This window comes from Gadus morhua, chromosome 1 (genome assembly GCF_902167405.1).
Source record: "Gadus morhua chromosome 1, gadMor3.0, whole genome shotgun sequence".
Lineage (NCBI taxonomy): Eukaryota > Metazoa > Chordata > Actinopteri > Gadiformes > Gadidae > Gadus > Gadus morhua.
In genome coordinates, this window is record NC_044048.1 from 11,654,268 (window position 1) to 11,680,495 (window position 26,228).

The 26,228-nt window shown below is 43.8% G+C and overlaps 2 protein-coding genes across 2 annotated transcripts; both read right to left on the reverse strand.

Annotated features, from left to right (window-relative positions):
* Positions 1 to 452: 452 nt before the first annotated feature.
* On the reverse strand, positions 453 to 22,019 carry kcnc4 (potassium voltage-gated channel, Shaw-related subfamily, member 4). The gene is made up of 4 exons (XM_030368542.1): positions 20,719 to 22,019; positions 7,038 to 7,974; positions 5,075 to 5,272; positions 453 to 2,138 (listed from the first exon to the last, which is right to left on the reverse strand). The coding sequence occupies exons 1-4, from the start codon at positions 21,334 to 21,336 to the stop codon at positions 2,071 to 2,073; spliced, it is 1,821 nt and encodes a 606-aa protein (XP_030224402.1). The 5' UTR covers positions 21,337 to 22,019; the 3' UTR covers positions 453 to 2,070.
* A 663-nt stretch (positions 22,020 to 22,682) lies between these two features.
* Positions 22,683 to 25,464, reverse strand: hspa1b (heat shock protein family A (Hsp70) member 1B). Its single transcript, XM_030368508.1, has 2 exons — positions 25,216 to 25,464; positions 22,683 to 24,760 (listed from the first exon to the last, which is right to left on the reverse strand). Exon 2 carries the CDS (start codon positions 24,736 to 24,738, stop codon positions 22,816 to 22,818), a length of 1,923 nt encoding a protein of 640 aa, XP_030224368.1. The 5' UTR covers positions 24,739 to 24,760; positions 25,216 to 25,464; the 3' UTR covers positions 22,683 to 22,815.
* Positions 25,465 to 26,228: the final 764 nt, after the last annotated feature.

The following is a 26,228-nucleotide window of genomic DNA, read 5'->3' on the forward strand; positions in this document are numbered from 1 at the left end:
AGGCGCTGCATCCCATTAGGCATACCAGGCAATTGCCTGGGGCCCCGCAATTGCTTGGGGCCCCGGGCCACTACTAGGGGGCCCCCTAGAGCCAAAAAAAATAAAAAAATAAAAAAAAATCGCTCCATACCCCCCCCCCCCGGCAACAATCCTCTGCCTAGGGCCCCCACACTCCCTAGATCACGTTAATTAATGTTGCCTGTCATTCCAGAATCTCCGCTTCCATCTGTACATCTCTGGTTCATAATCCAAGCGCCATGTCGAGGGAGCCATGGCTATGATGTCCCTTCTATTACAGTCGGTTCAGCTATAGTTCATCATCACTAAAAATAGAGGTGATTAACGACACACTGATGGTGTGGCCTAGTGTGCAGGAAGTTGAAAAATGTGAAATGTTGAATTATTTAATCGAAATGTCCAACGAGCGAGATTCCACAATAAGACTCCATGGCGAGGTGTTCAGCATCCACATGGAGAATTATCATTTTATTTTTGCACTTCTGCATAGAAACACATGCCTAAATGGAACAAGATACTGGAGAAAGGCAACTGCTTAATAGGTGTTGGACACACGAAATTAGAAACCAAAGATGTAACGAGTCCCATGTGGAAACATGGAAACAAACGGCATGATTCCCTTTAGAAATCCGAGGTTAGAAGATTAAGAAAAAATACATAAATAAAATAACCTTTCCCTTTCTGTTTGTTGAAATAATGCACTTGTTTGCGTTATGATTGATATACGGAGAACGTTTTTTAGATATATTATTTAATATATGTATACATTGCTACATATAATTTCTTCTACATAAATACAGACTTTTGTGTCAGCACAACAATTGGCCATAAAGTAATCGAGATACAATTACATTTCCTTTTCTTTATTAAACATAAGGCAACTATGGTAGACCATGATAAATATACGTCACCAGTACTCCTTGGACTCCATGTGAAATGGTTTACACTGATCTAACACATGTGAAAGTGTCAGGGAACAAATCAAATTACATTAGGCTACTGCACACATTTAAGCTGCTTTTCTCCACATTAGGCACGTCTGAACCGGATGGACCGGTCACAGAATCTCCCATACTGCACTATTGATGTTTCATGAAATTATACAATGCTATTCCATAGAGTCTATTGTACATTTGGTCCTTCTCTCAACCAGCACTGACGCGTCAATGGTAGACACACTTTATATAACAGACTGACAATAGCATTCCATAGATGTTCCCATATATTTCTTATTTAAACAGTTTTTCTTTTACAAGCCTACTTTGACACAGGTATTTCCTGAGCACATCCGTGCAGATGGCGTTCTCCTGACAAATGTCTGAACTTGGTCGCGGTGGTCTGTGTCGAGGTGTGAAGGGTGGCAATGGCAGGAGACAAACCCACACACACCCGCGTGCATGGCCTGTTGTGTTAATTATGACCTTTGAGCTGCTTGACTTTGAACACCAATCTCAGGCTTGACTTTGAGATCACAGTACTATGGATGCTTGTGTTCGATCTCAAATCTATAAGCGTATCTATTTATATATATATATATATATTCTATTTTTGACACTGTATAACACATTTATGGAGCTAGCTAGCTTGAAGAAAAGTTCAAAAACAAACTTGTTGTATTCGTAACGGCACGCTATTTTGTAAACTAGTGCTTAGTTTGTGGATGTATGAAGGCAACGTGATCCCAATCAAAAACACACTGGATAGAAACCTATAACCGCTAATAACAGACTAACATTGCTCTGGACCAGTTTCGACACATCCATAAACGATGCACATATGAACTTAAATGGTTTGTAATGTATTGTACAATGTTAGACATGCAAAACATGCTTTAATTTAATAAATGTTAAAACATAGAAATGAGTGATATGAGTGAAATAGTGATGGCGTGTCCATTAAGCACATGTTCCTCTACCATGTGATTTTATGTCTTGGTAGTTCACGGGAAAGAAGAAAGCACAAAATCCCGTCACACACACACAGTTCATTCATTGATTTCCCGAAGGGTCCTTGGTTCATCAACAGATCGCGGTTGTCCTTTCTTGATCCGGATCAGGTGAGAGTCGTGACCTCGGGCTGGGCATAGATTCCCGTTGCAGCCAGGATGTCTTTACAGCTCTCTTGATGTGGAGGGAAACACACGGCACAGAAAATACAACTCAGCGATACGACAGAAAAGATGACAAACACCAAAATCTCATCGCTGCTAAGATAGGTCGGTCTCGAACAGGATCAAGCATATTGGACGAACGCAGATCAGATCTAAATGGGCCGAGACAAAAGTGGTTTGGATTTTGATCGAGCATGACGCTAATGGTTATCTATTGGAGGCGATTGTTATATGATGCAGTAGGGGATGATGTAAGACTGTTGGGGTGGTAGCAAGCAGCTGGTATATGTGTGGAGGGATCAACAAAAACAAAACAATGTTCAATGAATATGCCCCGAAAGGGCAGGATTTAACGGAATACAAATGCATGCATTACCCCCTGCCATCATTAAGAGGGGGAATCAGTAAAATAAATTGATCCTTTAATTACGTCATTGCTTTTTCATTTAATTATACATTTGCATTAAATAAATGGCCAAACAAACATTCAGAAGCATCCAAACTAAACCGGAGCCCTTCTGGACCCCCCTCCCCATCCAGCTCCACTTGGCACAGTCCATTAAGGTCTGATCACTCACACCTGTGCATGGTTCACCTCAAAAACATGATGCTGGCAAGATTAAAAAGAAGCAAAGAGAATGGGTATATATTTATAAACCAACTAGCAAAGAAAATGCGGATTAACTAAATAAATAGACAAGTCTAATGCATATTAATACATCCTCGCATATGGGATCATGGAAACCCTCCTATGCTCATCCATCTTGGCCCTGTTGATCAGTCAATGGGCATCTCCTTAGTTGTTGGTCATTATGCACTCTAAATCATCTGTTGTGTTGTACACATCAACACACTGAACACACTGTTCAAAGCAGGGGCGTTACTGTCGGGGTAGGGTTGTTTGTGTTGGTGGTTGCTAACGGCGGTAACTGGCTGCCTTACCTAATGTATGTAAGCTCTACTGTTTCAACTCCCTTTGCGGCTTCCACAGCTACTCTGCTGTCAGGCAACCATTTCCTGTAACTGATAACCATTTAAGTATTTTCAGAGCTGCCTGCATACATCTGTCTTATCCCCTATTTCCTGCCAAAGTGCGCGGCTAGCGTATCAGCCATAACCTACATCCTGTGCAATCCAAGAATTAGACACATCCCCTACGGGCCCAGGTTCTGGCAGGCAGTCATAATCCCTTTGAACCTGTCCAGTTTTAAAACAGCTGTAAAGACTGTAGGCCTACAGGGTTCTGCATGGTTTACCCAATAATGAAAGACAGATGGATGCAGATGCATTACAGAAAGTTTGATGCTTTTATATTTTTTGCAAATACAGATGCACCCATACACAAGGGAGCTTAATTTATACTATATACAGAGATCATTGTCTTAAATACATAAATGTAATTATAGTCTTTGCTCTTATATTCTCTGTTGAGTTTTTCCATTGCAAGTGCTGTTCTCTGTCAGGTTTAGCCCTTCATGGCATCAATAGCCGTAGTTGAATAACATGGCTCCCAGCCTTTTACCAACACCACCCATCACCAGCCGTCCAATCAGAACACAGCCACCTTCTCACCACACCTACCTGCTGGCGGAGTGTTGTGTGTCTTCATGTGAAGGCATACTATTAAGATGCAGCGTTTACAACACACTTAACCGCAGTCCTAGTGTGATGGCTTTTGAGGGAGAAGTTGTAATACTAAATCATTTTTTAATGGAGGGAAGAATAAATGCAAGAAAAAATTTAACGCGCTAGGCTTCGTTTGTGTGTGGATGGATTCTCTGGCAATATATTCAATTTGCCATGTCGGCCGTCAACATCCACCACTGACAAGACGGAGCTCAACACATCCACAAACACTGCGCACACAACACGCACAGCACGCCTGCTGTTCTCAGAGCAGAGTGGAACATTCACAGCTTGGTTGGCAGAGAGCAGTTTTCTCTATATTATGGTCTTATGTTAATGACAGTCACAAAATAGCATTGATTACTATGTTTACCGTCAAATACGACATATTAGCCCCTTCAACAAAGGGAAGAAATTTGATTTTTCCCCTTTAAAGTCATAAACGCTATCTTACTTGTACGCTATGCCCTATAGTTTTTGCATTGAAAGACAAAATTAGTAAATATAATTTAGAATCTATCAAGGAACCTAATCACTTGACCCTTGGCTACTTGATTTGAAGATGACATAATTTTGGTAGTACTTACTGGCTCCGTAGTCGTTGGAAAGGGGAGGAGTCGGGGGTTATTAACTTGATTGCAATCACCGCTAGATGCTGCTAATTTCTACACACTGCACTTTTAAATATTATGAAGCTAACAAAAAGGCCTCAGCAAATATTTTTCTTACACTACCTGAGCCCCGATGGTACACTACCCGAGCCCCGATGGTACACTACCAGAGCACCACTGGTACACTACCAGAGCACCACTGGTACACTACCAGAGCCCCGGTGGTACACTACCAGAGCCCCGATGGTACACTACCAGAGCACCACTGGTACACTACCAGAGCACCACTGGTACACTACCAGAGCACCACTGGTACACCACAAGAGCCCCGATGGTACACTACCAGAGCCCCGATGGTACACTACCAGAGCCCCGATGGTTCACCAGCAGAGCACCGATACGATGGTACACATTACCAGAGCACCACTGGTACACTAACAGAGCCCCGATGGTACACTACCAGAGCACCACTGGTACACTACCAGAGCACCACTGGTGTACCAGCAGAGCACCGCTGGTTCACCAGCAGAGCACCGATACGATGGTACACATTACCAGAGCACAGACGGTACACCAGCAGAGCACCGAACCACCGGTGCACTCGCTCACTCAGCACACCCCCATCCCAGCTCTGCCTATTCAAGCACCGTGCCGTGAGCGCGCGTGCAGTGGTGCGGTTATACATTCAAAGGGTGTGCGTGTGACTCACCAGTCCGTATGGTGGGCTCTCCTGGGCAGGAGAAGTCCCCGGAGGTGAGCAGGAAGCAGGACGCCTCCTTCTTGCCGGGCTTTTCACGTGGGCGGGAGCAGCGCAGGGACCACCTCTCGCTGGGGGACAGCGGCTGGGTCAGGCTGCAGCCCTCCTCCTCCGACAGCGCCACGTTGGCGTCCCCGTTCTGCTTGGAGTCTGGCCGGATCGACAACACACACGCCCGCCGGTGTAAATGTCAAAGCTTTTAGCAAGCAGCCCTCGGCGGCTCCGCAGGAAAAGGGTAGATTACATATCTGAAGGAATGTGTATTGCTGGGATGACATCCAAAGTAACATCGATATCCACATACTGGAGTGCCTGGAAGGGGATTTGAAAGGTGACATATTATACCACCAGGTGTGAGTGTGATTAGCCGTTACAAGCCGTTTTGAAAATCGACCTCTTCTGACGTCACGAGTGGGCGTGTCTGCCTAGATGGGTGCTGGATAGATGGGTCTACCAGTCTATCCAGTGGACTGTAGCAAATGTTGCTCATCTATCTGTCATACATCTGGGTGGACACACCCACTTGTGATATCAGAGGAGGCAGAATTTCAAGGCGGATTGTAACGGCTAATCACACTCACACCTGCTGGTATAATTTGTCAAAGCCGTTGTGGCAATACCTTACCCCGTCATTAAAAAACTAGGGATTGATTGCATCAATTATAAACATCGTCATATCAATTAACCTTCCCACCAACACACAGGCACACACACACACCATGGCATAGTTTGTTATGATTAAATTAGGGGTGGGAAAAAAATTGATTCTTTGATGCATCGCGATTCTCTCTAGTACGATTTCGTCTCGAATCGATGCAGATAAATTAATAATCGGAATAAAAAATATGTAAAAAATAATTATAATTTGAATTTGTTCTCCTGCTGCAACATTTTGTTCGCCAGAGAGGGATAATTTTAAAATGATTTAATTTATCTTCAGTGTGTATTGGCCAATCAGATTTGTCTTGACACGATTGCGATTCAGCCTCTGCATAGCATGCACGCAAACTCACAGCCAGACACAAGAACTCCTTCTAATTCAAGAGCAGCTTTTTCTTTAATGACATAGAAAAGAAAGATTAGAAAGAAAAGAAAACTGAAACCTATTTTTTACATACTTCCATATTGTGTTGTAATGCAAGATGCATTGATTGTTCATAGAAAGTCATATTTGTGACAAAAGCTTTTTCTCTAATAAAATATTAGATAAGTTAATTAATCTGTTGATGTCTTTAATGATCATCACAAAAGTAGGAAGTGATTATCAAACTCTGAGTAGCAAACTCAGATGTTTATCGATGCATCAAGATGCATCGATAATCGTTTTAGAATCGAATCGTTGAACTCATAATCAGAATCGAATCGAATCGTGAGGTGCCAAGAGATTCCCACCCCTGGTTTAAATTAGAAATAAAGGTTCACCCTCCCATCCCTTTTGAGTTGATTGTATTTGATTAACATCAGTGCTGGCTGGTTGGTGCACGGGTGTTACAGGTGTACGTGAGAAAGGGGTAAAGGCGCCAGACACACTGTATTCAGCCGATGTGCTTGAATATATTAGAGATATTCTGTTGGGACCATATAACTGGATAGCAGAGACATTAAACTGATGTTGACTTTTACCTTAGATGAATCAACCTTTTTCTTATTTATGGGTAATTAATGCAGTGATTACTGAAGAACAGATTGTTCATTTTGGTTTCTAGGAAATAAGCATCAGGACATACCAACCAATAAATCAATAAAACATATGAAGCTCATTTAAGATTAACCTCATCAAGTAAATACTATTGGAGACAAGCTAGCAGTATGTGCAGACCCCCACAAAATCCTAATAAGTTTTAAGTAAGTCAGTAACTTAAATCATAACGTCAACGTCGGCTTGGGAACAAGAGTGTCGTGCTCATGCTCTAACCTGAGCGATTCCTGGCGACTGTCTCGTCCTTTGCCAGGGGACAGGTGTCGCCCTGGGTGCTGTCTCTGTGGGAGATGCTCTCCGACATCCCCAGGGACGCAGAGTCCGTGGGGGCCTCCGGGTTGGGGTTGTGCTTCTTCTTCTTCTTGGGCAGCTTCTGCTTGGCCATGGCCAGCGAGTAATACATCCCAAAGTTGTTGACGATGACCGGCACGGGCATGGCGATGGTCAGGACTCCGGCCAGCGCGCACAGCGCCCCCACGATCATACCCAGCCAGGTCTTGGGGTACATGTCGCCGTAGCCCAGCGTGGTCATGGTGACCACCGCCCACCAGAAGCTGATGGGGATGTTCTTGAAGTGCGTGTGGTTGTGGCCCGTGGGGTCGTCGGGGCTGGCGCCGATGCGCTCGGCGTAGTAGATCATGGTGGCGAAGATGAGCACGCCCAGCGCCAGGAAGATGATGAGCAGCAGGAACTCGTTGACGCTGGCCCTCAGCGTGTGGCCAAGCACGCGCAGCCCCACAAAGTGACGCGTCAGCTTGAAGATGCGCAGGATGCGGACGAAGCGCACCACGCGCAGGAAGCCCAACACTTTGGTGGCCGGTTTGGAGGACAGGCCCTTCAGGCTCATCTCCAGGTAGAAGGGCAGGATGGCCACAAAGTCGATGATGTTCAGCAGGTTCTTGATGAACAACACCTTGTCTGGGCAGCAGATGATTCGCACCAGGAACTCGAAGGTGAACCACACCACGCAGATGCCCTCCACCACGGTCAGTATGGGCTTGGTCAACATCTCCCATTTCTCCTCCTCCCTGGTGATGTTCCCCACGACCACCAGCTCTGTCCAGGTGTGTATGTCATGGAAGGCTTGGTGGGTCTCCAGGCAGAAGGTGGTGATTGACACCAGGATGAAAAACAGGGAGGCAAACGCGACTCCCTGAAAGAAAGAGGAAGGACAAGTTAATGGGCGCAGATTTACCATGCATAGCCAGGCGCAGCTGTTGTATGGTGTTTTAGCTGTCAGGAGAACAATCGTCCCTTCTGATTGGCCAAAAGCTGTAGAACAAAAGCTGTGATTTCAAGATTAGCGATTATGTCTGTGAGAAAGCTCAACAAGATTCCTTGAGAAAATAGCCCCCGTTTCAAATCAATTACAGCTATGCACACACTCACAGAGTCACGCTGTGAGACTAATGGGATTCCATTAAGTCCAGCCATCGTCTAACCTGCCACTCACTGACAGCAGAGAGCTGGCTACATGGATACAGCTGTGGGCACTGACATATGTTTTGTTTAAGTGGTAAAAAAAGATGCATTTCAAATGAAAGACCAAGACAACTAAATATAATAGCCTCTTTGTCAAAAAAGAGATGACAATAATTGAAATTGAATTATGGATGTATCGCCTGAATTTGATTTTGTACATTCAAATAAATAAAAATTACGTCACAATTATTATTTTTTTAAACGTCCTATCACAAAATGTCCTGTTTCACACGTCACATTACAGAAACAATGGTCCATTCCATCTCTTAGGGTAATGAAGGGTTTCCAAAAATATAAACAAATCGGATTGCTACAGGACAGTGGCATGTTGTCAAAGCATTCTACAGGAAGTATCCAGGGTTGCTACATCATAACGAAGTATCTGAGGGAAACAATCCAAATCATTGGACACAATGGAAACCCTCCCTTGCCTCTATGAGAGTCTGCGTTTTCTACCTCGTAACATTAGTGAATCAATTCTTCCATCCGACGGCAGGTGTTGCCTTGCCTTGTAGGCAAGTTGCTTGTGAATCCAACACAAAAGCCACCGCAGTCTGTGTTTGTGTTGTCATTCATTCTGTGCAAACTAAAACGCAGTCTGTCACTAATGATCACAATAGTCTGGCCGGATTGTAGTTCCGCGCCGTGCCCCATCCTCTTCCAGCTGGTTAAATATGTACCTGTGCCATGGGTGCACTTAGCTTCCAGTCTCCTGCCGCACACAAATCAATCAGTCCTATAGTGTTTGGGTCTCGGGTATTGTATGAAAAGCTAATAAAGCACGCATGCATGGCTTCAATGCCCATTACACCGGACGCATTGTGGGACAGCTAATCCTCCCCACAATGGGAGCGAGTGAGATGTATACACTGTGCAATGACAAGTGATTTAGTTCTTTATTCTGCCTAGCCATTAAATGCTATGCTGATAACCCGGGTCCCTCCTGCATTCATATCTTGGGATGTCATCTGCTTTCACCACTGATTATTCATTCAATGGAGTTAATTCATTCATTCAATAGGGATTTAATAAAGGGCTGCCTCTATTAAAGTATGGATTTTAGTAAGTCGTCTGATATTAAGTGTTTCTCACCTAGACAAAACCACAACTATACTCAGGGTGAAGTGGTAATTGAAACATCCATTGTCAGGCAAGATTATATATACTGGCTGAGTGAAGGTATCTGCACTTAACTAGGTTTGGGTTAAATCCTTTTATTAAAACCGTTGAAACCTCTTCCTGACACATTAGACTTTACGGTTCAATCGGAACAAAAACCCCATCTTGTATAATAAGCAGGAGTGCATCTTATGAAGTCTGTTTCCAATGTACCATGGGCTGCTACACTCTACTCTGTTCTGCTATGCTCTGACCCCTGACTCGCAGCCTATTTCATGTTTTTTCTACGTATAATGCATGTATGCTGATATAGTTTGAGACATCATTTTACCTTACCCATTCCCGCTCACCTTACCTGCTTTTTAGGGTTATGGAGAAAGAAAGAAATACGACCATCACTTTATACTGTAGTTCCCTTTCATAATTGTTGATATAGCATTGCACACATATCGACCATCAAGCCATAAAGCCATAAAGATAGGGCAAATTCTGGGGAAGCTGAAGAAGGAGAATTGGATCTAGAATTTAATTGAGGATCCAAAGTAGGGATGCAAATTATCGAGTAATTCATTAATCGATAGTTGTTTCATCTTATCGATCGATGATCGATTAATTGATAAGCGGCAATTCTTCTGAGAAGCTGAATTTCCTTCTGAATGTGACACATTTAGGTGGTAATTCAACGAAGTCGTTTAGTTGTTGTACTTTAAAATACTTCCACATATTGTGCATTTGGCGTCTTTGTCGTCATTAACCAACTTAAAGTGGCTCCATACTGCACTCCGTTTTGCCCTCTTCATCGGGTCAGTGTCCCGCTTTTCGTTTGTCTTGTCCTGCCGTGTTCCAATACCCGTACTGTCCGTACTTACTAGCCAAAATTTGAGTACGCAGTACTCCAATTCAGATCCGGCGAAAAGAAGTATACTTCAAGGACCCGGATGCCGTACTCAAAACGGGCTAATCGTGAAGTGTGGATCGAAGGACACTCCCCTATGGCGTCACATTAGTGCCATAATGCACTAACGTGATAAAAGATGCATTCGGGCGTATTACATTATTCCACACGCGTAGATATTAACTGCGAGCGCGCAAATGATCTCTGCGCGCGCAAAACAGCCTCTCGCGCGCGCAAATTACCTCAGCGCGCGCAAAACAGCCTCTCGCACGCGCAAATTACCTCAGCGCGCGCAAAACCTCTCGCGAAAGATGTTTTTACGCTCTCGCTCGAATTTAATTTTGGCACTATGGGGGAGGGAACCAAGGCAGGGCGGGCTTTCCTATGATTGGCTGTTTCTGAAGCGCGATATTTGATTGACAGCCCTCCTCAGCTCTCCTCTCATTCAATTCTGAATTGTACAGTTAATGGCTGAAACGATAGTTACTTATTGTAACTCTAGATTCTATGAGTATAGGGGCAGCCTTTTAAGGCTATCGATATTGGGTTATCCCTAGGCGTGAGCCGTAGCACTGAAAATTTGTAATCCCCGACCACCAACAGCGTGGGCCTCAATAACGTCCGCGTGCGGCGTGCCTCAACGACGTCCGCATTTCGCAGATATAGTCGGGCGCCGGCGGACGTTCTGCTCCCAATAAACAGCTTTTCTTCAGCTATTTAAAGGACAATGAGGCCGACACTTCAAAGGCTGCGCCTATATTCATAGAATCGGGAGTTACAATACGTTCAGCCATTTACTGTACAATTCAGAATTGAATGTGAGGAGGGCTGTCAATCAAATATCGCGCTTCAGAAACGGCCAATCACGTTTGGCCGTTTCACGTATCGCCCTGCCTTGGTTCCCTCCCCCATAGTGCCAAAATTAAATTCGAGCGAGAGCGTAAAAACCTCTTTCGCGAGAGGTTTTGCGCGCGCTGAGGTAATTTGCGCGCGCGAGAGGCTGTTTTGCGCGCGCTGAGGTAATTTGCGCGCGCGAGAGGCTGTTTTGCGCGCGCAGAGATCATTTGGGCGCTCGCAGTTAATATCTACGCGTGTGGAATAATGTAATACGCCCGAATGCATCTTTTATCACATTAGTGAATTATGGCACTAATGTGACGCCATACTCCCCGTACTCAACGGCAGCCTTCTTAGCTACGTAGCAGAAGAGGCGGAGCCAGGCTGAGCCAAAGTCGGCGCATTTTCCACATAGCCTGCATTAATAGAGTCATTTTGTAGTTTTTATAGCTTTTTATAGCTGCTAGGCGTAAATAGTTCACCGTTTAAAGTGGGATGTTTATTGCGGGGGAGGAGCCACGGCGGCAGTCGTGATCGTAATTTCCGGTTAGTGCACCACGGAGTACTCGATTTGGAACAGCACTCACATCTGAAAAAATAACGTAGTAGCCAGTGCGGATAGTATACTTCCTTTAAGTATACTCATGGAAGTACGGGTATTGGAACACGGCACTGCTTTGTTTGTGTTCCCGCTTGTGTTCAAGCAACATGCATACCAAAAAACTGCACTATAGCCCATTTTATTAGTACCAGTGCTCTAAGAATGACAGTGTTTTAATCTGTATTTCCTATGAGTTGCACCGATGTGCGATAGCAGGCTAGTGCGTGTGTGTGTGTGTGGCGTTCCGTTTCCACTCCCTGCAAACAGATTGGGCGTGCCAACCTTTTATTATTTCAACATATGAACGCTTGCTTTCAGGAGACGAGGGGAGCAATGGCTGCAAGTTACTCTATAAACAGAGCGCAAGTAGACTCCATCTGAATTGGAGCACTCTGCCTCCTGCCATCGAGTGGAAGAGATCAATAAAAAGCATTTGCCACTCAGTGATATGACTGCGTTTAGGCCTCACTTTAATCCAAAGTACTCCAGGTCCAGATGTTTAATAACAGGACAATTTAAATTCTAGACGGCAAATGGCCGGTAAATGCCAGATAACCTATAACCTGGCTTATAACGAGAGACACATTTCGAGATGGTATTGATAAGGATGTTGTATATTCTTGATAATAATATATAACCCTACCCTCAACCATTACAATTTGTCTGTGGCTCCATGCGGGGTGTTTCCAGTACAGCATAGATTGCTTCTGCCCATTATATTAAGAGCTCCTGTACCCAGTGGGCCTATGAAGACCAGAGTACGAGACTTCTGCCCCCTGGCCCCATCCTTACAAGAGTCCCCCCCCCCCCCCCCCCCGCGCGTTCCATAACTACGGTTGCCCTGAGCATCACAAAACCCACTGTGTGCCCACGTGGGAACTGTTGCTCTGCGTGTAGGCTAATTAAGTTTGACTATGCAGCCGAGATACAGAGTAGCCACATGTGCCAAACAGTGGAAAATTGGCACAGGCTGTGACGAATTTACAACATTTACCGTGTGCATCGGTAGGTTATAACTGCCGATAACTGCCGATAATAAATGCGCGATGCAGATATGTTTTTCAAATCCAAGTTGCATTCTATTCTGAGAATAAAAAAGAAAAGGTTAAGAATTGAGATGTTTCAAGATATTTCTATGATGCATGCAAATCACTACCGTGAATATGCAGTTACAACACCCATTCCTGCCCTTTAAATTAAAGGACATTTCTAGACAAATAAACAAAAAGTCTAATTTCCATGCAGGCTTCGATAGGTTTTAAATGTAGTTTGTATTCATTTATATTGATACCAATACAAATACTAGTAGTATTTTTTTATATTCCAAGGTATTTTTAGGCTGCATCTATCAGACACAAGCATGACGCAAAGGCATAGACACACATGAACCAAAACGTACAAAAACGTCTGCACACACGCATACACGCACACACACACACACACACACACACACACACACACACACACACACACACACACATACACACACGCACGCACGCACGCACACACGTACACACACACACACGTACACAGTCCCCCCCCTCCCACACACACGCACACAAACACAAAACACACACAGAAACACACACATTTTCATTATGTTCAACTGATCCGCAATTTCCTAGCCTGGAGCTCCTCAGACAACGAAGACGGACATGCAGCTGGGGCCAGATAATGAGGGCGGTCCAGGCAGACAAACAAGTATTTTGAGGAGTGAATCATATGAACACCACACGTGTCTAGCGGCACCGGCACTTAGTGCTAACCCTGTAGGACAGCTCATCACAACAGGCCCCTGCCAGACACGCTCCATCAGAAGAGACGCGCTCATCACCGGCAGTTCTGCTTTCCCCCCTTTACATCCTTTCCTTCCTGTCCTCCTGTGCGCTGCCTTGTGGCAACAGGTTGCAGAATAATCACGCTAACAAGGAACACGAGATGCAGGTCTTTTTTCAAGCCATGAACCGTATGATCAGAAAATGCCGGAAAAAGCATGTACATCAAGTGATACTTTGTCTGGAATCATGATGTGTCTCTCATGAGGATTTCCCCCGAACAGATCTACATGGTACAGCACACGGCTCAAGACAAGTGCCATAGTTCAAGATTTCAGAAGCCAAGTATAAATCTTAATAGCACTTTACAAAGTAAAAAGTATAATTTAGTTTTGGTTGGCTACCCCCTTTCTCTCAGCGGTGCCTTTGGAGAGGATAATGTGCAGATACAAAACATTGATCGATAATTTATAGATTTATAGATGGCTTGAGAGAGATGGACAGATTCATAACCATATTCAAATTCAACGTCTTTAGAATTGAACTAAGGAAGGCCCATTTCTGACTGAATGTAGTATGTCCGCATTTTTTATGCAGGTTGACATATGAATATATTACCCACAAAGACGCTATGCTATTCTACAGTCGTTAAAAGGGCTATAAATACCATTTGATTTGGGAAATGAATATTTAATCTTCATTCAAAGAACTCAATATGATTCTGTTCCATAATCCCTGCATATGCGATGCGACTGTTATTTCACCCTACCAAAGCAATACATCTTGAAGATTTAGTGCCACTTATCAGACTTCTGTGTGCACAATGAACGTTGACTGAAGGTTCGGAATGGATGACATGCGCACATTCTGTAAACGCTAGTGTAGGAAACGCCTGCGCAGCCCGATAAAAAGGAGGATCCCCAAACCTCAACTGTGCTGTCTTTGTGTGTGTCTGTGTGTGTGTGATTGGGTCCCAGCGGTATTTTGTCTATCTCCATGGCAAACGATTTACACCAGACCTAAACAAACTGGCGTATCTGCACACTATCCTCTCCAAAGGCACCGCTGAGAGAAAGGGGGTAGCCAACCAAAACTAAATTATACTTTTTACTTTGTAAAGTGCTATTAAGATTTATACTTGGCTTCTGAAATCTTGAACCCGATACCTGATAAAAATAATACTATGGCACTGATCTGTATGACCTGGCTGGATCTGAAAAGTGTTACCTCGGGGACCCTGAACCGTCTGTGTGCTTGTTTCTAAGTGTTACATCAGGTTTTCTGTTTAGTTATGGAACCATCAAACACCGCCACTGTATTGTCACAATACTGAAACAGTTCACAGAATAACTTTTCCCGGGAAATGGTCATTTATAATCGCCTCACATTCAGGGTGGTCTCCAAATGTTCCCGTATATATGATGCGTCACTGCTAAGTCACACTAAGCAACTCAACAAACTTTCAGACAATATGCCACCATGCAAACATGTGGGAGAAGGCTTCAAGATCATCTCCTGCACATACTCCCCCTTTGGGGTCTGTCTTAGCTATTGCAGCAGGTCATGCAAGAGAAGATAATGTAAAATGTGCAATGTACTATGCATTCTGCAATATACAGAATTGTAACAATATAATTTAGCCTAATAATGTATAAGTACCTGAGCCCATTGAAAAACAATTGCAAATATGTACTTTCTTGCTTATAATTTGTTACTTTTTTAAGATTTTAGTTGATATTTTTTTTAACATGTCATCTCAAGCACGTTATTCTTTTCATATATATTTTTAATGTTTTCTTGCAGTGTGGGCCTGAGCCCGAACATTTGAATCCTATGAAAATAAAAAAAATTGTGTTTTCGTTACCCTCAAATTTGTACCGGTAGTCTTTATATCTACAGTACATCGGGAGCAGGTCCGCTTTCATGGAGGCCGCCATGTTGCACCGCCATGTTTCTACACTAGCTCAGAATGGACAAATGGCTCCACTGAGCATTCACCATGGCGTTATACTATAAGTGTCCTAGAAGCTCACTCGGAAGCGAACATCAACTCACAACTGCTGCATAGATGGCGCTCCACCCACACATCCACACACACTGTGGCGTTATATTTAAGTGTATATATTTATATATTTAAGTAAAATGTACCTTGGTGCGATCAAAATTAAAATGCATTAATCTTTAATAAATGTTCCAATAAAAAACAAAGATAGCAAGGTAGTAAAATGGCATCAATGATTAACTGCCAGCGCATGCCTACTAACCTAACATTATAGGATACATACAAGAGATGCAGTGGAAGGTGCTTTAATGCCTGCAGAGGGTCAGCGGGTGCCCAAGCAGTCTGTATACCAACCACCGTTCCAGCAGATTCCCTAGAGGGGACACATGTCAGGGGCCAACCAGCTATTGAGAAGGCGTGCAAAGATGGCATGACCCAAGCCAGGCAGCTGGGGAGGCATGGCCGGAAAACAGCAGCAGCTGAGCAGCTGTCCGACCACAGTCATCTCCCCCAGCTGTGGACCGTCCCCTACAGCTGCTTCTGATAAAGACAGAGCGGTTCCCCACACAGAGCGGAACAAGTCACCGGTTCCGTGAACTATTAAAGTAAAAGTATTTAGTTCCATACAAGCCACGGCGGTGTTTGTGTGTGTGTGTGGGGGTATGTTTGTCTGCTTGTGCATGATTGTGTGTCCAAGAGAAGCTCCTCCGACAGCCATATTGTAACGCCAAGATGAGCGGATGGGTGGAGTTCCAGTTGTCATTGCCATGGGGATAACAAAAGCGAAAGATCCTCATATTATTCAATACCAAAGACAATTGAAGTCACACAGCTGAAAATAGACGGCTTATCTGGTTAAAGCAAATGAGCAAAAACGATAGATTTGATCAAGTGTGGTTAGAAAAACCGAATTTTCTTAAAAGCCAATCTACACTCCACATCAGAAGAGTGCAGTGGTGGGCAGAGTAGCTAAAAAATGTACTCAAGTAAAAGTACTGTTACTTTAAGATTAGAATTACTCAAGTAGAAGTAAAAGTACTCGTAAAAATAATTACTCAAGTGTAAAAAAGTATGCAGTGAAAAGACCACTCAAGTACTCAAGAGTACAAGTACTGAGTTTCTCCGATTTATTTTTTAAATAAACAGAGCAACACAAACGGTACAAAATAGACACCAACAAAATATAAAACAGCAATGTTCAAATAAAGATAATGTAAATAACATCCTTTTAAATTAAATAAATAAGGTCTTTAAAAAAAAAAAAGTATAACCCTTGAACTAAAACAATAACAAATTAAATCTTTGCAAAATTAAATACATCAACGTGTGTGTGTGTGTGTGTGTGTGTGTGTGTGTGTGTGTGTGTGTGTGTGTGTGTGTGTGTGTGTGTGTGTGTGTGTGTGTGTTTGTGTGTCACTCTGTTCGAGCCTGCATGAGAGTTCAATGTTGTCATTAGCTGTAACGTCTTTCTGACCAATCGCAGTTCAAGGCCGACCTGGGCTGTGCCACTTCGGGAGGGGGCGCTCAGTTACTCCTCTAGACAAAACCGAATTGGTTGCGAGTCGATGTTGACCCGGCGCCCCCCGTTAACGGGCCACAGGGAATTTTCCCAACTCTCCCGATTACCACTCTGCGTTGTGCGTGCGTGCGTGCCTGTGTGTGTGTGCAGGCGTTATTCAATTGCCTCTCGGCCGCTTGTACCCGCGATCTCGTCCTTTCGGCCATCTCCCAACCCTCATGACCATAGGTGAGGATAGGAACGAAGATCGACCGGTAGATCGAGAGCTTTGCCTTGCGACTCAGCTCTCTTTTCGTAACAACGGTGCGGTAAAGCGAACGCAATACCGCCCCCGCTGCTCCGATTCTCCGGCCAATCTCACGCTCCATAGTACCCTCACTCGCGAACAAGACCCCGAGGTACTTGAACTCCTTCACTTGGGCTAAGGAATATTCACGTGATAGAAATAGATCTCGCATGTAATAAAAGAAAATATCTAAAAAAAACAAAGTAACGACCGTCACGTAGCCAAATGGAACGGCGTAAAAGTACCGTTCTTTCTTCAAATATTTACTCAAGTAAAAGTAAAAGTATGTTGCAATAAAACTACTCCTAAAATTACAATTTATCCAAAAAGTTACTCAAGTATTTGTAACGGAGTAAATGTAGCGCGTTCCTACCCACCTCTGGAAGAGTGTGATGTGAGTGCACCTGACTGTTTCTGTTACAATACTTGTCAGACACAAAACCACTACTATGTTTTCAGAAATACTGACTTGTTCTCAAGATCCCAGCTCTGATACAGATCCTAAAAGACCGTTAAAGCAGCTATGTTGCTCGAGTGGAAAGGCTTGTTATGAATGTGAATTATGGGTGATAGGAGAGAGTTGTACATTTAATCAAGCCGCACTCTAATGCATCTGCTGCTCTCACAGCAAGAGGCACCCTATTCTTCTCCGCAAACATTGAAGGCTAAGGCACAACAAACAAACATAATTACATAGGATTAGAACCCCTCCCCACCCCTTTGTCTCACATAAACACACCTACACACACACATACACACACACATACACACACACACGCACACAGACACACACCATCCATAGTCCGTAGTCTCTAGAGGGATCGGTAGGTGACAACCAAGCACTGGACCTAAAGACCTTCTATGTATAGAAACTGGCAAAGGAGGAGAGGGCTAGCAGACTGGAGAGATTCACAAAGTCTTTTTCACAATGAGTCACCAACAAATACAGATGGAGAAATGTTGGCAGTAGTGGGCCATAATGATATTCTTTTTCTGAAAAAGATTGTGCCTTATTGCATGTAACCTCTTTTTGGAGTGTGTGAGGCAGGCCACTGGCCTAATCATATAATCTCTTGCTGCGATCCAAGACATTATTTTTCACTAACCAGCATGGCATGTCTGGCTCCACTCTAAAGTGGCAGTGTAAACAGTGGAGCGTTCTTCTGTTTACACTGCCCCTGTACTATCACTATCATTGCTTCTCTGGATGCGTGCACATACTGTATATTGGCTATTCTGATAAACACGTTTAAAAAAAGGGCTGACTTTTTGTAATAACTTCTGTGTTAGATAACCGTTTACTTTGCATGTTTTCTAAAGTTGGAACATTGTGGTGACACAGGTGTCATTCGGACATGCCAAATATAATGGATTTGGAGTTTCCATATGGATTTCTTTATCTTCTTGGTTGCAATGCAACACCAACGGCATTACAATCTGAGCTCGGTCTTATCCACGTATTTGTCTATATTACTTTATGCTGTAATAGGACTCTGAGATGTACGCTATATCTGATTACATAGCAAGAGTAATCAGATATAGAGTTTTAGCCTTTGTGAATGAATCAAAGTGGTACAATACCGTTGCCCATGTACGTGTTACACTCCCTGATGTGAAAGCATTTCCAGACCTATGGGATTAGGGAAAACCGCCTTTAGTGGTAGCTCCCCTTACACTGGAAGACACCAGTCTTTGTTGATATTGTAGCGGATATGGCGTGTAAATGATGGACATCCGCTTTTAAGAATCACATTACGTGAGATGGACTTAAAGGTTCTTGGAAAATAAAAAGGCCATAAAGGTAACATGAGTCTCTGAAAAGGCACTCTGCAGCCTGTAAGGGTGCACATATTGAGCACACATACTGTACATGTGAATGAGAGGAGGGTGGGCTCAGGACTTTAGAGTCAGATAGTATAGTATTTGAACCTTTTTTTACTTCATGCCATCTTTTTATTTTCTTTGTCCACTCCACCGTGAGCCAAGGTAACACAATTTAATATGTGCACGGGTGCACTTATTGAATGACGATAAAAGAAGTCTACGTTTAAGTCTAATACAGCTTATCAACTATGACCACAATGCCATTATATTTTGTTTAGCTCTTTCTAATGTCTGCTGTATTTTTGCAGCTGCCATCACTACAAGCTAATTAGGAGCTAATTAGGCGCTTATTGATCATTGAGAGAGGCCTATGTTTTACCGATACACATGAAAGCTATTCACTGCCATTTGCCAGCCAACTGCTAATGTCCTTCAATTGCCTAACTGTGCTTTCAGACTTACCTCCATGAGCATCCTGCTCTCCCGCTTTGTTGCACGGCCATTTGCTGCAAACCACTTTTGAATGCTTTGTGTTCTCAATTATACTCTCAGATGAAAACACTCAAGATGCATGTGTGGCTTGGATGCAGTCAACTAGAGATGGTTGTCATCCTTACACCATGTGTTAATATTTGTTGAATATCCGATACAATTTTACCTTAAAAAACGAATTCACTGTCAGGAATTGCTTACCACACATTGCTTACCTGCCCATATGGACGGCACGCGCCTGGTATAGGCAAGGCAAGGCAACTTTATTTATGGGCAGACTCAAAGTGACTCAAAGTGCCTCACATATAAACATTGTCATACAATAAAAGAAAATAATAGATAAGTAAAAGAAAACATATGCAAAGAAATGAGTAAAAAAGAAAGTGCAATGTATTTAAGATCAGATCAACAGTCTCTCTGGTACCCACGTCGGGACTCCAACCCGACCTGAAGGAAATTGGTACCCTAGTCGTGACTCCAACCCGACCTAAAGGAACTTGGTCCTTTCTCTGGGACTCCAACCCGGATTCTAGTCAAATTCTATTCTAGGTATCTGATTATATTCTAGGACTCTCACCCAGACACACGTCGGGACTCTATATAAAGTAATACCCTAATGGAATTAATTGGCTAAAGTCACACACCTCGAATTTCTTGCAATTGGGAAATATAAGTTTCTCTTTCACTCATATGGGGGGGGGGGCTCAGAGGGGGTCTCGCCCGCGGTGTAATTCAATGTAGAACCGCCACTGCATCTGTCCTTGAAGTGAATGCATTAGTCTTTATTGTACCTTTGTTGCTTCCGAATGTGCATAGGTGACACTAGCGTGTAAAAAAATAATAAAAATAAAGTAGAGCTACTTTACAATGTATGATACCGAGATGAATCGTGTCATGCTTTAAAATCAGCTGTTGAAGCGGCTCGCATTACGCGCGCTATTTTATGGCGCCAACTGAAATTGACCTAGCAAAATGTATCCTGAATTGTTAAACGTTAAATGGACATACTTAAATGTACATTTTAATTGAGTTTATAGAAAACAATGCTTCTACTAGTCAACTTACCCTTGCAGCCCTGGATGAGTACGGATCCTCAAATAGGGCCCATATCTTGGGTTGCCAAACTTGGCAGCAGCCCCTCGACCTGTCGGGGCAGTCCTCGATGCCGAAACGTCTTGGCATTTCTCTGTCGTCGTCGGTTTCTTCAGGATCAGGGGGCTCAAAGGTATCAAGGGCCTCTTCCGCGTCTCTGTGTTGGCGGTAAGTCATCCAGCAACACGGCTCCACGTCGGTCTCGTCTATTCCCCAAAACGCCAGTTCCTCCTCGAAAAGAGGTCCGCATACATCAGCGGGGCAATGGAGCTTACCAGTCCGATAGTAGTTCAACACATAGGCGAAGATACCAGGGTGCCTGTCAAAAAACAACTCGCTGGTGCTCGTCGGCGCCGAGTCTGTGTCTGAAGCCATCGGTTTATTTGCCGGGTCCGCCAGCCATGCCAGGCGAGTTCCCGGCAGGGTCCTGAGGGTGCTCTTGTAGGTCTCGTGTCGCGTGCCACCAACATTGATAGTTATTTTGTCTGAGTCTTCCCCTCTCGACATCTCCTCCTTTAGACATGATTTAGACGGAGGCTTGTTACCTGACTTGCGTCCTCGGTAAGACGACACACACACGGAGCTGATCATTTAGATGGAGGGACTTTTTGATTTTCTTCCCTTGGTTATTGACAGATCTCTCCGCGTGGAAAATGCAATAAAATGAATGGTGAACCCACCTTTTATGGCGACCAAAATCCTTGTACTTGCTGTTGGGGATCATTTATTAAAAAAATACTTGTTAAACTGACTTGTTAGCCCGAGTGAAAAGAAGGCGCGACTGTAAAAACCACCTGTTACAATATAACTCCGCGTAAAACGGTTCCAGCGCGATGGCGCACAAAAAATAAGTAATATCCTCTAGTGCAGTGTGTTGCTTTGATGGAAGGAAATTGTCTACTTCAAAACACATCACACTACGAAAGACTAATAGGCTCCTGCTTAGATGATAAACAAAAAGACCGGAGGATACTACTGAGGTAACTGAATCCTACCCCGTAGTCCATCAGGGATGAGAGGGAGATAGATTACCAGTGTGCACCTTTTCTCGCCAAAATATTATCCAAAATGTGTTTCTTTTAATCCACGCGAAAAAATATAATAAACATTTTAAACGTTTTTACTTAAAATGACCCAATGATGTAAATTGCGTTGCTTCATCAGACACCGACTGCATTCTGGAATTGTCAAAGGGTCGACTCGAGGGATGAAGGGTTCTCTCCTTCAGAGAATCTGTTGCTTCTCAACAAGTATCCTCCCTCAACGACTCACACCAGGCAACACAGCCGCTGTCTAGCTTAACCCTATGGTGGCCGACCCGTCTACTGGTGTTTTATTGAAAGGCTCATTCTAAATATGGCTATTGACCAATTATTGAACCTGGAAATGTATGAAGCTATATAAAACAGGTGTTATACGGGTTTGGCTTGGGCATATCTAGAGATATTTTAAAAACATTACCACTCTCATAACATTTTTTCGTCGGTGTGGGTAATTATAATTGTCTGTTACAGTTTAACTAAACGTGATGGGGAATATAGTCTAGGTGTACCATGATTTGTATGCATCATTCTTTTATATGATGCATATTAATTCATTAATTTATACACAATTCATTTTAAGGTAAGTTATTGATTTGAAGGCATTCTACAATACATTTCCATACACATCATGGGCACACTACCTAACATCCCTATCCGAGTGTGAGGCAAACTGGTTGTCAACTAAAGACCGCCATCTAGTGGAATTGTTATTTTCTGTTTGACAGCTTCACAGATGTGGCTTAAATATACCTTGTTATAATTTGTCTCCAGGTGCTGTATGATGTAATTACGGGATTTCGACGGCAGATTTAATTCATCACGTAAAATGCAACTAATCGGCCATCTACATATGGAACGTTTAAAGGTGTGGTGGAAAATGAAACTAACAACATCTTAGTTTGTGTTGGTTTTATTAGGATAATCAAAGCAGAAAATACACATTGAAAAGAATAAGAAGTGTCATCAACAGTCCTACCATTGCTGAAACATTAGGCCTACATGTGTGGTTCATTTAAAGGCCCTTCAACTAGTCTACTTCCTCAATGGTGGGGCCCTTTGAACTGGCTCCCTCCTGTCCCCCACAGCTGCCTCCTGCTGAGGCTCCCCCCTGGTACAGATTTGAAACGACAGGGTTGCACACTTTCTCCAGTTCCTTCTGCTGGTGCTGGTACTCTTCCTTCTCTGCCAGCTGGTTGTTCTCGAGCCAGGAGATAGTCTGGTTGCACTTTTCGATGACCTTTTTTCTGTCCTCCTCGCTTATCTTCCCTTTCAGGTTCTCGTCCTCCACGCTGCTCCTCATGCTGTAGGCATAGGACTCCAGGCCGTTCTTGGCTGTTACTTTCTCTCTCTGAACGTCGTCCTCTGCCTTGTACTTATCTGCGTCCTGCACCATCCGCTCGATATCCTCTTTGCTCAGGCGGCCCTTATCGTTCGTGATGGTGATCTTGTTCTCTTTTCCAGTGCTTTTGTCCACCGCAGATACGTTCAGAATGCCGTTGGCGTCAATGTCAAAGGTCACCTCCACCTGAGGCACCCCCCTCGGTGCAGGGGGGATGCCAGTCAGGTCAAACTTCCCGAGGAGGTTGTTGTCTTTAGTCATGGCCCTCTCGCCCTCATACACCTGGACCAGAACCCCCGGCTGGTTGTCAGAGTACGTGGAGAAGACCTGGGTCTGCTTGGTGGGGATGGTGGTGTTACGCTTGATGAGAGTGGCCATAACCCCACCGGCGGTTTCTATGCCCAGGGACAGGGGAGCCACGTCAAGCAGGAGCAAGTCCTGGACATTTCCCGAAGTGTCCCCCATGAGGATAGCCGCCTGGACCGCGGCCCCATAGGCCACGGCCTCATCCGGGTTGATGCTCTTGTTCAGTTCTCTGCCGTTGAAGAAATCCTGCAAGAGCTTCTGGATCTTAGGGATTCTGGTGGAGCCGCCGACAAGGACAATTTCCTGGATCTGCCCCTTTTCTAGCTTGGCGTCACGCAGGGATTTCTCCACCGGATCCAGCGTTCCCCTGAAGAGCTCAGAGTTGAGCTCCTCGAAGCGGGCCCTTGTAATGGAGGTGTAAAAGTCAATGCCTTCAAAGAGAGAGTCGATTTCGATGCTTGCCTGCGAGCTAGAGGACAAGGTTCTCTTGGCTCTTTCACATGCAGTACGAAGCCGTCTCACTGCTCTCTTATTTTGGCTGATGTCCTTCTTGTGTTTTCTCTTGAATTCTTCGACAAAGTGTTGCACCATGCGGTTGTCAAAGTCCTCCCCGCCCAGATGCGTGTCTCCTGCGGTGGACTTTACCTCGAAGATGCCATCCTCAATGGTGAGGACGGACACGTCGAAGGTACCTCCACCCAGGTCAAAGATTAGGACATTTCTCTCTTCTTTTTTGGCTTTGTCAAGACCATAGGCGATAGCCGCTGCTGTCGGCTCATTGATGATCCGTAGCACATTCAGGCCTGAAATAACCCCGGCATCCTTGGTAGCTTGCCTCTGGGAGTCATTAAAGTAAGCTGGGACGGTGATGACTGCATTAGACACCCGTTGCCCCAAGTAGGCCTCAGCTATCTCCTTCATTTTGACCAGAACCATAGAGGAGATCTCTTCTGGGAAGAAATCCTTGGTCTCCCCCTTGTACTCCACTTGGACTTTGGGCTTTCCGTTATCGCTGATGACCTTGAAAGGCCACAGCTTCATGTCAGCCTGCACAATTTGGTCATCAAACTTTCTACCAATTAAGCGCTTGGCATCGAAGATTGTGTTGGAAGGGTTCATGGCCACCTGGTTTTTCGCAGCATCTCCAATGAGCCTCTCTGAATCGTTGAAAGCCACATAGCTCGGTGTGGTCCGGTTTCCCTGGTCATTTGCGATAATCTCCACTTTGCCATGCTGGAATACACCCACACAGGAGTAGGTGGTGCCCAAATCAATGCCTATTGATATTCCCTTCGCTGAAGACATCTTGGTTGTTTTGGTTTTGTACCTGGGGAAATTATTAATATGTCAGTGTTAATATAAATCTTTGATGATGCCATCATTTTATTTATACTTAAAAACATAAAATGTTACGCTGTCTGAGATTTTTTTATATAGTATGTATATATCGTCTTTCCGGAAGTGCATTACTGCCACAACAGAACATTTTATGTTTTTAGTATGAGAGAATTTTCTTGTCATGACGGAAAACTAACCTATCTTGTAATCTGGAGAAAACTATAGCTTAATAATTTAAAGAACTTGCATGATACTGAATTTATCTCGTAATACGAGAAATGATCATTACAGCTATCATAAAGATGTTAATCTCAAATCAATATATCGAATAATGATTGACTTCATATGTCCTGTGATTCTGTCGAGCTCTCGCCAGGGATTTATAATGATAATAATATTAAATCAACAGTGTAATATAACATTTTCATACCATCTCTTACTTACTCTATATCTGAAAACTCCTTTAATCGCCTGAAGGATCTCAGTCGAGTCCTCTAGAGTAGATGTCGCTTGAAGCTGGTCTGTCCTCTTGATTCTTCCAAAAAGTCACACCTAAACTGACTCCAACCCTTTGCTTATATAGTCAAAAGCAAGTTTCTAGAATGCTCTCAGCTCCCCAGCCTCAGTGAGTCAACTGTTAATATTAGCAGATGAGGCAGTGGGGGCTGGGCCAGTGAATATTCTAGAGAAGGCCAGTGAGCATTGAAGCCCGGCCTACTGTCACTCGGCCAATAGGCCTAGCTGTTAGAAATTGAATGACCGGTATGCAAAGAATGTTAGGTAAAGCACATTCAGCAACTTTCATGAAGGGGTTCACCCTTAGCATATTATATGTAGGCTAAGCTTTTCATTGAGAATAATGGACGTTTACCCTAGATCTCTTAACTTGCTTGACCTTTTAATTCTCTTGCTCACTATTTTTACCTTATGTAATGTCAGATCCAGCAGTGCTACTATGCTACAGCAGTTTCTGGGGGAAAACGGCTCAGAACCTGGACGGATATCAAATACTGCAAGGAATGAAGGTCCTGTTACGCCCTGTTACATTACACCCCGTTTCCTATTTCGATACACCCGTTTCCTTTTTCGATACACCGTTTCCTGTTACGATACAGCACGTTTCCTGTTTCGATACAGCACGTTTCCTGTTTCGATACACCCTTTCCTATTTCGATAGGCCCCGTTTCCTGTTTCGATACAGAGATATTCTCAGGAAAACTAATTAGCGTGAGTGGATGAAGCCCTCAAAAGGGAATTTTATAAGCTGTATTTCTAAAGTGGCCAGGCTACACGCTGTTGCTTCTACCATTACACATTTTTGCAGTTTACTAGTGATGATGTAGTCGTGTACGCCAAATTCATGCTTACATTGATATGAAGCAAAAGAAAGTGGCTCATTCAGATTTGAGCTTGTCTCCAATCATTGTAAGACTATAAGTTATAATCACACAAAATCA